At 35.3% G+C, this 12014-nt stretch overlaps 1 protein-coding gene across 1 annotated transcript in view; it reads right to left on the reverse strand.

Annotated features, from left to right (window-relative positions):
* Positions 1-12014, reverse strand: part of myo5aa (myosin VAa) — a 96517-nt gene that overhangs the window by 31589 nt on the left and 52914 nt on the right. Inside the window, exons 14-20 of the mRNA XM_051870535.1 lie at positions 10200-10283; positions 4157-4315; positions 3926-4023; positions 2274-2360; positions 2068-2176; positions 1628-1839; positions 580-736 (exon numbers count right to left, since the gene is read on the reverse strand). Of these exons, the coding sequence (XP_051726495.1) occupies positions 580-736; positions 1628-1839; positions 2068-2176; positions 2274-2360; positions 3926-4023; positions 4157-4315; positions 10200-10283 (906 nt within the window). The remainder of the gene's footprint in view (positions 1-579; positions 737-1627; positions 1840-2067; positions 2177-2273; positions 2361-3925; positions 4024-4156; positions 4316-10199; positions 10284-12014) is intronic.

Genomic DNA, 12014 nt, shown 5'->3' on the forward strand with positions numbered 1-12014 from the left:
ACCTATTGCACCTTTAAAAGTAGCTAACATTTCAAAAACATGTTTTGAGACTAAGTTTTTTTTCCATATCATGGCTTCTCATGTTTTTAAAAGTAAATAAGTAAAAAAAAAAAAAAAGTAAAAGTAAAAAAGTAAGTAAATAAGTACTCTGTGCTTCGCTTTGTATTAAACTAGGCATAAATACATGCTGTTTTTTTGTTCATAATTGTTTATGCAATTTCCGAAATTATAATTATATTATTATAAACTTAGTTTAAACGTTATGCACTTTTTTTTTTTTTTTTACAGTCATATTATTTTATTGCTTTGAATAAACATTTTAATGCAATGCATTAACAGTTTGCTCATTGCACCATCTTGTGGCCTAAGGAGACAAGCCAAAAGCTTTTTTCCCTCTAACTTAAATTATGGCTTTTAAATTTTAACATAATTCAAATATTAGTAATATTTATGTATAAAAATTGAATTTAGTTTTCAGCCATTTTGACAGCCCTAGTGTATTGTTAGCAGTGTTTGTGACTGAGGCAAATATATTAAAGAACGCTGTGAGTGTATTAGTATGTCTGGTTTCCTCCTCACCGCTTTGTACAGTTGTCTGGCCATGTATGCCCTGAGGATGCACTGCATGACCAGAGCAGCAGCCTGCTTGCGTTTGTAACATTTTCTCTGGACATACATGCGCTGGTACTTCTGAATGATGATAGCAGCACGTGTGCGACGCAGGAATTTTGCAAGACTGTGGGTCAGGAAGAACAACTTAGAGGTTAATACATGCACACCTCCCTTACTTAAATACTAAAAAAACAATATAGAGTGCAATAGTCGGGTTCCAGAAGTAAAAATTCTGTTCATTTTCTCCATAGGGAAAGTGAGTTTTAACAATAACTTATAAACCCTTGAAGACAGATATACTGTAAGCTCCAAGGTTGTAAATTGATGATATATGCTTTTGTTGAATCCATCAGTTCACATTATTTCAACCTATTTTTCAAAGAATGGTGAAGAACTACATTACCTATAATTCTGAAGAAAATTCCACCAATCAGAGTCGCGGTGAGAAAACTAAACCAAAAAGATCTCTGCAGCGAACGCCCACTCCCATGAAGCACCGTGAATGTCTCCATATGCTACTTAAATATTTGTAAATATATGCATATTTTGCAATAAATGTAAGATATGTAATTTCTCTATATAAATAAACAACTTTAAATCAATACTTTTATATATCATAATTTTAATTATGATGAATGTGATTAGATTACGATTACGTCATGCGCAATGCTTCATGGGATTTTGTTCTTTCTATCATTAAAACCATTAAGTACACAGTCTTGTACCTTTGTCTTCTTGTTTGATTTTCAAATACTTTTTTGTTTCGTATCAAAATTTGTAATGTTGTGATTCACATCGTAGCTGGCTGGTTTGGTTCATAGCTTATAACGCTAACATTTTTTTTTAAATCCCTATGGGAAAAATGAATGGAAAACTTCCAGAACCATCTTCCTGGTCGAAGTGGATGGGCACTCTTGCATTCTATAAGCTCCCTGACATCTTATTTTAAATGATTCTGCTTTTCATAAATTTAGTCTGGCCACGGCCACTATGAGATTAGTCCCCTCCCCCTCACCAGCGGGCCTGGTATCCACGGACGTATCTCTGGATGGTTGTGGCAGCATGTTTCATGCGCAGGTACTTCTTGCGCGCCAGCCAGCAGCGGATGGTCTTCTGGATGCGGATGCAGGCAGCACGCAGCTTATCTGCTCGCAATTTCTCCAGGTACGCAACCTGCCCCGCTCGGAAAAAGATCTTGGTCTTGCCAAACTGGTATTTATCTTGATCCTATTGGAAGGACAAAAAAAAAAAAGAGAGAATTAATGGACTCTTCATTTATATGTTAAACTTTACTTTCAACAAAATTTTCTGTAGGAAATGTGAGTGGTGCCATTTTCTGTTATTCTGGGTGGTTCTCGGGGCATTCTTGCTATGGTTTTGAGTGTTTTTTTAATCAGGTCAAAAGTCCACACTGAGTGTCAATATGGTTTTATGAGCTGAATTGTCTTCTTGTACCTGCACAAGTTTCTCCAGAACGTTCTTACAGGTCATCTTCCTGTCCGTCAAAACATCTTTTTGTTTCATCAGGACACGATACCTGCTAAAGAACTCTTGATACGTCCACCTGACAAACAAAAGGAGTCATGCAAACACAAATATACAGTCAGGAGGTGTTTGACAAAAGAGAGTTCAGTATGGTAATGTATAGATCTTCACTGTACCTAGACGGGAAACCAGCTGCAGAGATGCGGATTGTTTCCAAAACTCCACATGCACGCAGTTGCTGCACTGCCCTCTTGGGGTCAAACCTGGTAATGACAGAAATCAGATATCAGCCTAGCATCACCATCAATTCTGCAAAATCTACTGATATAAACACAGTTCAAATAGATATTTAGAATGAAATCTCATGATGAAAAAATATTAAGGCTACATATTGTCTAAACTAGTGAGCTGCCTACCTAGACAGCTTTTTGGGGCATGATTGGCACACGCTCGATGTGTAGTGAAATTATGCTACTTTTTGCAGTTCTGTTTAGTGCTGCGGGTAGCACAGAAATGACATGAAAAATTTAACCTATATTAAAGCTGCAGTATAAGGTGCCGGACAAAGCATATTTAGTAGGGTTGGGAATCTTTATGCATCTCTCGATTCTGATTCTGAGAATAACAATCCGATTCTAAGGCAGTGGTTCTCAACTTTTTTGTCTCGTAGGCCTCCGTTGTCCAACAAAATATTCAAAGGCCTCCCTCCAAATTCGCTAAGATATTTCCAGTACTTCTGCTGTGATTGTGACAAAGAGGCTGGTTTTCAAACTTTTTTATTGATGTATTGAATTAATATATCTGCTGTTGGTTAATTCAACATATAAAATGATTTAACAACAATCCATTTTGTGATTACATTTTGTTCTGTATTCCAGAACAGTATAGAACTGTTTTATTATATCTTCAATAAAAACATTTATTGAGGGAAAAAAAGGTTACATTTTGATTTTATGTTTATTTTTAGAATTTTAATTTAGATTAAATTAATGTATTAATAATAACTTGTTAATTTAAAGATGCAGTGTGTAAATTTTAGGGGCATCTAGTGGTAAGGTTGCGAATTGCAATATGGAGAAGCTACGATGGCCAACACACGACAAACGTCATCGTCTGAGACAGCAGAGAGTAGCTAGCCAAGCAAATGTGCTCTGCAGAGCAGTTTGTCCATTTAGGGCTACTGTAGAAACATGCCGGCGTAAAATGGCGACTTAACTTGTAAGGGGACCCGCGGTGTATGTAGATAGAAATTGCTCATTCTAAGGTAATAAAAATTTAACGGTTCATTATGTAAGGTCTTTATAGACCACTGAAAACATAGTTATGTGTATAATATTGCATATCTGTCAATAGATCCTCCTAAAATTTACACATTGCGCCTTTAAATACTTTTATGTCATCCTGAGGCCCACTTGCAATTTGCTGAGGACCCCTAGTGGGCAGCGCCCCCCAGGTTGACAACCACTGTTCTAAGGCAATTCTTTATTGACATTTTTTTTTTTCTTTAACTAATTAATGATTTTAACAACTTTGAATATTAAATTTAGTTGCACATTATTATTAAATTAATTATAAGAACTTTTTTAAATAATTACCAATTTAAATAATGTCAATAACAACTGTATGTTAAGAAAGCTTAGCTATATGCTAACGTTAATGACTTCCACCCTTTTATGCTCTCTGTTGTTGTGAACGCCTCTTTAGTCTAAATATTAGAAAGCTGACAATTTATTCCAAAAGATCAGTGAATCTCAAATTATGATCACAGTATATTTATTCTCAGAGAGAGAGAAAAAACAAACAAACATGAAAAACAAGAAAAACTGACGTGAAGGCAAATTTGTAATCGTTGGGTTTGATGCAGCGAACGTAATGAGGCGTAGTCGCATTCAGCGTCTCCATCAGCAGGTGCAGAGAGTTACGGAACTACAGAGAGAGAAGTAAATATTAAATCAAATTCTTACAGTATTTTCAATCTCATTCACTGTCACTGCTTTCCAATTTATATAACACAAATATACAATTCATGTAGATATTTAATAAAAGAGCTGGCTTCTACCTGCAGTCCGACTGTCTTCTTGTGTTCTTTGCTGGCTTGGCCGGCTTTGCTCTTGTCTGGTTTGACACTGAGGCGAGTGCGTCCTCCAGTGGTAAGAGCAGCACCAGTTGGACTCGTTGCTTTCTCCTCATCCTGGAACAGCTCCACCAGCAGGTCAAACTGGGAATTACAGCCAAGACAGACTTAACACAAGCCATGTGGGGCAGAGGGTGGTCAGATACTTTGCCATCCTTAGTCAGAGGCACTTTTTGACTTAGAAATGAAGCAATGATCTTATTAAAAAATTGTCATTAGCGCTTTAAAAATTTAATTAAATTCAATTTTATATGTTTTTATATTTTATATGTGCTTAATCCTGTTCTGTACACCGTTTAGTTATTTCCGGACATCACAACCAGATTCTTTTAAAGGAATAAGCCCCAAAAAGCTGTAGTTTACAAGGATTTCAGAACAGCTAAGGGGAGTTATTAGGTCAACATAGAGCAGAGTGCCTAAAACCCATGTTTAGCTGTTCTAAAATCACTGTAAACCATGGCTTTACAGAACTTATTGCTTTTATAAAATGGTTACTACATTTTCTTGGCAAGGTTTCATAAAATAAATACACAACAACAGTAATACTGATGTAATGATGCCACAGGAGTATTTTACAACCTGTTTTGAACGTGGCTCAGCCAATCATAATCAAGGACGGGAACTATGCACTTTATAAAAGAGAATTCACTCCTGAAAACTTCAGGTAGTTAAATTCGAATTCTTAAAGGGTTAGTTCACCCAAAAATACAAATTACCCCATGATTAACTCACCCTCAAGCCATCCTAGGTGTATATGACTTTCTTCTTTCAGACGAATACAATCGGAGTTATATTAAATTTATTAAGTTATATTAAAGTTATATTATATGTCCTGGCTCTTCCAAGCTTTATAAAGGCAGTAAATAGAGGATGAGATTTTGAAGCCCAAAAAAGTGCAAACATCCTTCATAAAAGATATCCACACGACTCCAGGGGTTTAAAAAAAAAGGCCTTCTGAAGCGAAGCGATGCGTTTGTGTAAGAAAAATAGCCATGTGGTTATCTTTTATGATGGGTGGTTGCACTTTTTTGGGCTTCAAAACCTCATCCTCTATTCACTGCCATTATAAAGCTTGGAAGAGCCAGGACATTATTTGATACAAGTCTGATTGTATTCATTTGAAAGAAAAAAATCATATACACCTACGATGGCTTGAGGGTGAGTAAATCAGGGGGTAATTTTCAGTTTTGGGTGAACTATCCCTTTAACCAAATTGTGTTAAACGGTTAGCATTCATGCTTTTGTATAGGCTTGAGACACTTGAGCATTTGTCACTCCCAAAACCTAGCAGTGCGTCGTAGCCTTTGTCAACTGACCTAAATCTGTACATTCAAAGTATCACTTTTTTTAAAATCCAGAACAACTCCAAAGTAAGCAAAGCATAATTAACAATTATGCACGTCAAGACAAGCAAATCATTATACATATATATATTAATGAACAGAAAGGGCCATGTACTTTGATAATGTCCCTAGGGTCTCGTTTACATTGATCGCTAAGAGTTTGCGTTCTGAGCAACACTAGGGCTGGTACTAAGCAGCATGCAGCCTAAGCAGAATAAGAGTCCTTATGGGACCAACAATTTAAACATCAAGTCCCCACACAGCAAACAAACAAACTCCAGCTCTGTGTTCTAATGTTTTTACTTTTTTTAGTCTATATATAGTACATATGGATTTCTTTGGATGTTGCATTTTAAAAGCACAGTTCACCCAAGAATGAAAATTCTGCAATTATTTATTATTGTTCTAAACCTGGATGTTGTTATTTTTTTATTTTTTTTTTCCCATTAAAGGGATAGTTCACCCAAAAATAAAAATTCTGTCATCATTAACTCAACCTCAATTTGTTTCAAACCTGTAAGAAATCCTTTCTTCTGCTGAACACAAAAGAAGGTAGAGTGAAGAATATGGTTAACCAAACAGTTGATAGGCCCCACTGACTTCCATAGTATTCAAAAAAGTACTATGTAAGTCAGTGGGGTCCATCAGTTGTTTGGTTACCAACATTCTTCAAAATATCTTCTTTTGTGTTCAACAGAAGAAAGAAACTCCTACAGATTTGGAACAAAATGATGGTGAGTTAATGACAGAATTTTCCATTTTTGGGTGAACTATCCCTTTAATTACCTTGATTGTGGCAGCCTGAATGAACCAAAAATATTTTACACTTATCATAACATAAAAGAACTCTAATGTTGTGTTTTGAGCCATTGCTTTGGCAAAGCATCAGTCAAACAAATTAAAAGGCTGTGAATATCATTATCATCATTATATTCAAATTGTTTGGCCTCCACTATCACAACTAAAAAGAGGCTTCAGTCCACTTTAAATGCAAAGAGTTTTTGGTCACTGGACAGCTCTTAATTTCACGCTCCAAGTACACAAAATTGATGAATTTAACTTTAAAATGCCAAAAAATGTTCTTCTGCGGCAACATGCCCTCATAGTCTGACAAAAGACTATGAAGACTATGAAAAAAAGACTTTTTTTTCAATGCAGTACTGAGATTGTGCCCTGCACAGCAGAAAGCAGCAGATTGAACATGCTGACACACACACACACACACACACACCTCTCTTACGCACAAACTTCCAAACCATCCAATCTTAATTTTTGTATCTACTAGACAGCAGTGATTTTAGAGAGATAGAGAGCTAAAGAGACAGCATGTATATGCTAAATTTTACCTTCTGCAGGGGTACAGGTTGTCATGTTCACAAACAGCACATAGACAACATGACACAATGATGAGAAAATAGAAACAGAATTAACAAATGCAGAAAATACAGATACATCAGGCAGATGTATATAGTTTACTAGCTGAACAGCAAAAGCAGCTCAGACACCAGCTCTGAACCATTACGTTATGTTGGCTTGACAAAGAAATACTAAGTAGGCCTATCATTCTAAATTTCTCTTTTCGTGATCCATGTAAAAAAGAAGGTCAAGGAGGTTTGGACTCACTTCAGATAACATATTTCTGTTAGTGCTGTCAATTGATTAAAAAAAAAAATTCACTAATTAATGACACTTTTTTCTATAATTGATTAACCACACTTAACATTAATATTTGTAACATTTTATATTGTAATACAGATTTTCACACTGAATCTCCAAATTAATGTAAAAACAACACGAAGATGGTATATTTTAAATATTTGTTTAATGGCATTTTTTTTTTTTTTTACTTTTAAGTGAACTTAAAACAATGTTCGCATAAACTCATAATAAACGTCAAATTTAGTTGCATTTAAAGGGGACATATCATGAAAATCTGACTTTTTCTGTGTTTAAGTGCTATAATCGGGTCCCCAGTGCATCTACCAACCCAGAAAACTTGAAAAAGGACAACCTAGTAACTTTGTTTTGGTAAGCATTTCTCTGCAAGCATGTGAAAATACAAGCCGCTCAGATTTCGCTACCCTTGTGACGTAGGAAGGGGATCTTATAATAATATTAATGCCCCCTGAATCTGTATGTTTCCACCCACGGCGCCGCCATTTTGTTTTCGCAAGCGACAACAGTGTGCCAGTAACACTGGTCCTGGAGCGCAGTTGTCCTGCATAGTTTAGCTACAACCCTGATCAAACACACTTGAATGTCTTCACGTTAGCCGTGCAGCATGCTATCCAACTCATTCAGAATCGAATGTTAGCAAACATCCACAAAATACATGCCATACCTACGTGATCTGATATGCTGCATCGCGGACAGTTTGTAATGATCCATTTTGAGAGTTATAACTGCTGAGCTTCTCCTGTATTGTTTATGCCTCAGTGTATTGGAATCGCAAGCTTGGGGTGGGGAGTACAAGCTCATTTGCATTTAAAGGTACACACACCAAATCAGCGCATTTTTTTTTCCCACCCAAAAATAGGCAGTTAAAACATGGTATAATAAAAAATCCATGGGGTATTATGAGCTGAAACTTCACAGACACATTCTGGGGACACCTAAGACTTATATTACATCTTGTAAAAAGGGGCATTATAGGTCACCTTTAATATAGGGTGTTGTATAGAGTAGTAGTGATGTTTATATCTCTGTCAATATCAGCTCTCTATGTTTGAATGAGAGCTGTCAGTTCATTTTTCCCGACTAAGTTAATTTTTTTGCATTAATTTTCTCAATAAGTAAGAAAAATTGCTTAATTTAATCACTGAAATTAACATTATTTTTGACAGCCCTAATATATCCCTTGAGGAAAAAAAGCAATAAGGTTTTGTCAAGCCAACATCAAATTTCGTCTTGACGAATCAATTCAATCAAATGATAGACACAATGAATGAATACTAATTGAAAATTTTCAGAAGTTTTAAGGATTTTTAGCTGATGTCTGGCTTTATTTCTAATTTATAAGAAAATATAAATGTGTACATAGATGAAGTAAGCAAACACACACATGATGATATGAATAGATGATTAATGATATGAATGTGAAGTAAAAATGAATATGGTAAAAACAGGTGACCTGTGTAACATGTGAAGTGAAGGATTTGGATTAACCACTAACAGACTGATCTGGATAAGCACCAGAGAGCCGAGCCTATTACTGATATTGTTAATTTTAAATAATACTTGACTTAAAGAATAATTCTGTCAATTTCAGTTTAAGGCATTAATATTATTCCCAGGCAGTTTGGATTAGTACGGCATGTGTTTGCTCTTACCGCACACATTTACTGCCTCACGCTGAGGAGAAAAAGCGTTAGAGAGCATTCAGAAACCCCCAGATACAGCTGAAAATGATTTGATTTTACAGAATCATAGAATCAAAAGGCACTTAAAGTTCACTTACATTTTCTAAATCAAAACATTTGAGTAAAAACTAAAGTATTATGGTAAATATGAAATTGGCCAGTTAATGTTTTAAGTTGTTTACAAGTTATTTTCCCTATTACTAGATAAGGATTTAAAAAAAAAAAATGTAAAGCCATTTTGTAGAGATTTCACTGACAAATCAAAATCAAGCCCATGAAATATGTTAGAGCTAAGCATAACTAGAAAAATGTATAGTCGGTATAAAAAAAAATACCATGATTGATAAAAAAATGATGATAAAAATTGTCATTTTAGAGTGAACTATCCCTTTAAGAGAACTTTAAGAAATAACGTTTGTGTTTTTTTTTTTTTTTTTTTTACTTAATGGGAATGTTTCTTAGAACATTTTTGTTAGCTGGGAAATAATTCAGTACCATGGTTTATAATAAAATGCTATGGTATTACAAGCTGATTTGATTCGAGCCATACGTTTTGGAAACTCTGATACTGTATACAGAGCCTTTCCTTCAGAGAGCCTGTCTCTCGATTACCAAATATGTTTGAATACCTTCCTGAAAAATCCACAGAACACACCCCAGACCCTGAAGGCACAACTGATGGGAGGTTTGACTTCATAACACGAGCAGGTATGCACTAGCGTTCTGTCTGAACCGGTCACATTAGAGCAGTCAGAGCTGCTGAGTCATGCAAAAGCTCACTTTTAGGGCTTAAAAACAGCTCTAATCTTTCGATACTGTGACTCAAGACACTGTAACATAGTGAACTAAGACAGGACAAGGATATGTAAGGATCCAAAGAACTAGAAATATGAACATTTACTCCTTGAGCTGTGTAAATATCATGTTGGAACTGTGACAATGGACTGCACTAATGCTCCTTTACCAGCAGATGGCACCGTTCCATTGACCTTCTCACACTTTAGGCCTCATTTAATGTAAAAAATCTTGGATGAAAACACCCTGGCTACAGCTAACACTGATTTTAAGGCTGGTTTTTTTCTCACTATACAGGCAATAACCAAAACCTCTCAGTTTCGGGTTTATAAATAGGTACATTACAGAGACAATTTGACACTTCCTGGCCATTTTTACCAAAACATTACAGCCCTAGTTCACAAGCTAATAGAAGGCCTTCTGATGTAGTAATTCAATAAGTGATCTTTTAGAGAAATAGTATTCACTTACCTTACTGGCTTTTAGAACATGTATCTGCTCCTCATTCACTGTATCTTTATTCTTCTCCAGAAAACCATCACACTGATACTCCACCTGACAGACACAGAAAGACATTAGAGCTCATCATATAGGGAAGAAAATCCATGAACGAGTCTCTGAATATAGTTTCTGTTTTTTTCCTAGACAGCAGTATAATAACAAAGAGCAAATTGAAATTTTTACATTCCCATTCTTCTCGAATTTTTGATTAGTCTTTAGATTGAAAGATTTTGGTACCGCTTTACGATAAGGTTTCACACACAGCTTTATTTTAGTATAACTGAGATACTATTATATTATTTATTCATATTTTGAATAAATGTTTATTTTTATATTTTTACACTTCCTTCACAAACCCAGTTTAGGAAACCCTGACATAATGTGATGTTTAATGCACTCCATTTTGTTGCAGTGTTAATTTCGTTGACGAATAATTTGTGTCATAATTTTCGACAATTTGGGAAGATATCCAGTCAGGACTGCTGTCCTGTGTGGAAGATGCACACATTTGAGGTGTAACGTGCTGACCTAACCGCGGGAAAACACGGTGCTGTTGCGCGTTCTACAGGCTCGCCCAGCAGCACTTCAGACTGCTTCGCAATTAATCAATAGCGCACATTTATGCCAAGCGATTGCTTATAAGCTAATGTTGATGAATTATGACAATGTTTACTACACAATGTAAGGTAATATGTTTTAGAAGGTTGTAAGAATGCATATTTTATCTCCCTCATCTGAACTTAAATGAGCAGCCTGCTACAGCACAGACTGCAGACATTTCAGAATAAGAGTCATGTGTATTTCGAGATGGTTTATAATTTTTTTTCTGGTCATTATTGTTATTTTGTTTATACAATAAACTGTATTTAATTTAATTTCTATTTGAATAGTAAACTACTGTATCTTCTGTCACAGGAAGGAAAGACTAAGAACATTATTTGACACATTATTCAATATATTTTACAAGTATAAGGGTTATTATAGTTAACTAAACCTAAAACCATAAAAAAATTCATTACATGAAATAAACGTTAACTGAAATAAAAAATTATATAAATATATTAAAAAATGTAAACTTATTTTATTTTATATCTAGCTTCCAAGCTTTAGCTTAACCTGACATACTAAAATAACTAAAACAGAAATAAAAAACTATATAGACATTTAAAAGCAAATAATAGAAGACATAAACACAAAAAATTACAAACATTTTTAACTAAAATTACAATGAAAGCAGGAAAACTAAAAATCAAATCCAATCAAAATTTTAAACAAAAACTATAATAGTACCTCAATGATAAGTGTGTTAATCCCTGACAAGCACTGAATTGAGCTCTCTTTCGTGTCTTTTTGCACTTGAACGGTCAAAAACCGTCCGCTTTGGCGAGTAAAGTACAGTTGGTTGTCTTGAAGGTGCTCTATGTAAGAATGACAGCTAGTGGTTGAAATGGGTACTGCAGTCCAAATTCAAAATATTGTTTGCCCCGCCCCCGCCCATCCTCCTCAGACTCGACGCTCTCGCGGGTTGCCAGTTTGAAGACACGCAACAGGAGCGAGCTCAATTGACATTGGAAGGCGAGGAGACTTACACACTATAAGATAATTAGTTGATTTATTGATTTATGATAAGTTGATATCACGTTTTAATATGTTCCTGTTCATAGAGATTTTTAGATAGATGCTGAGGCTTTTCAGGTCGGGTAGAATCTGTGATCTCTGACCCATTTTGTTCGCTGGCTTCCATGGCTGCAATTCGCTGCATGTGTTTTCAGCCAAATGGCAACC

This window comes from Ctenopharyngodon idella, chromosome 18, assembly GCF_019924925.1.
Source record: "Ctenopharyngodon idella isolate HZGC_01 chromosome 18, HZGC01, whole genome shotgun sequence".
NCBI lineage: Eukaryota > Metazoa > Chordata > Actinopteri > Cypriniformes > Xenocyprididae > Ctenopharyngodon > Ctenopharyngodon idella.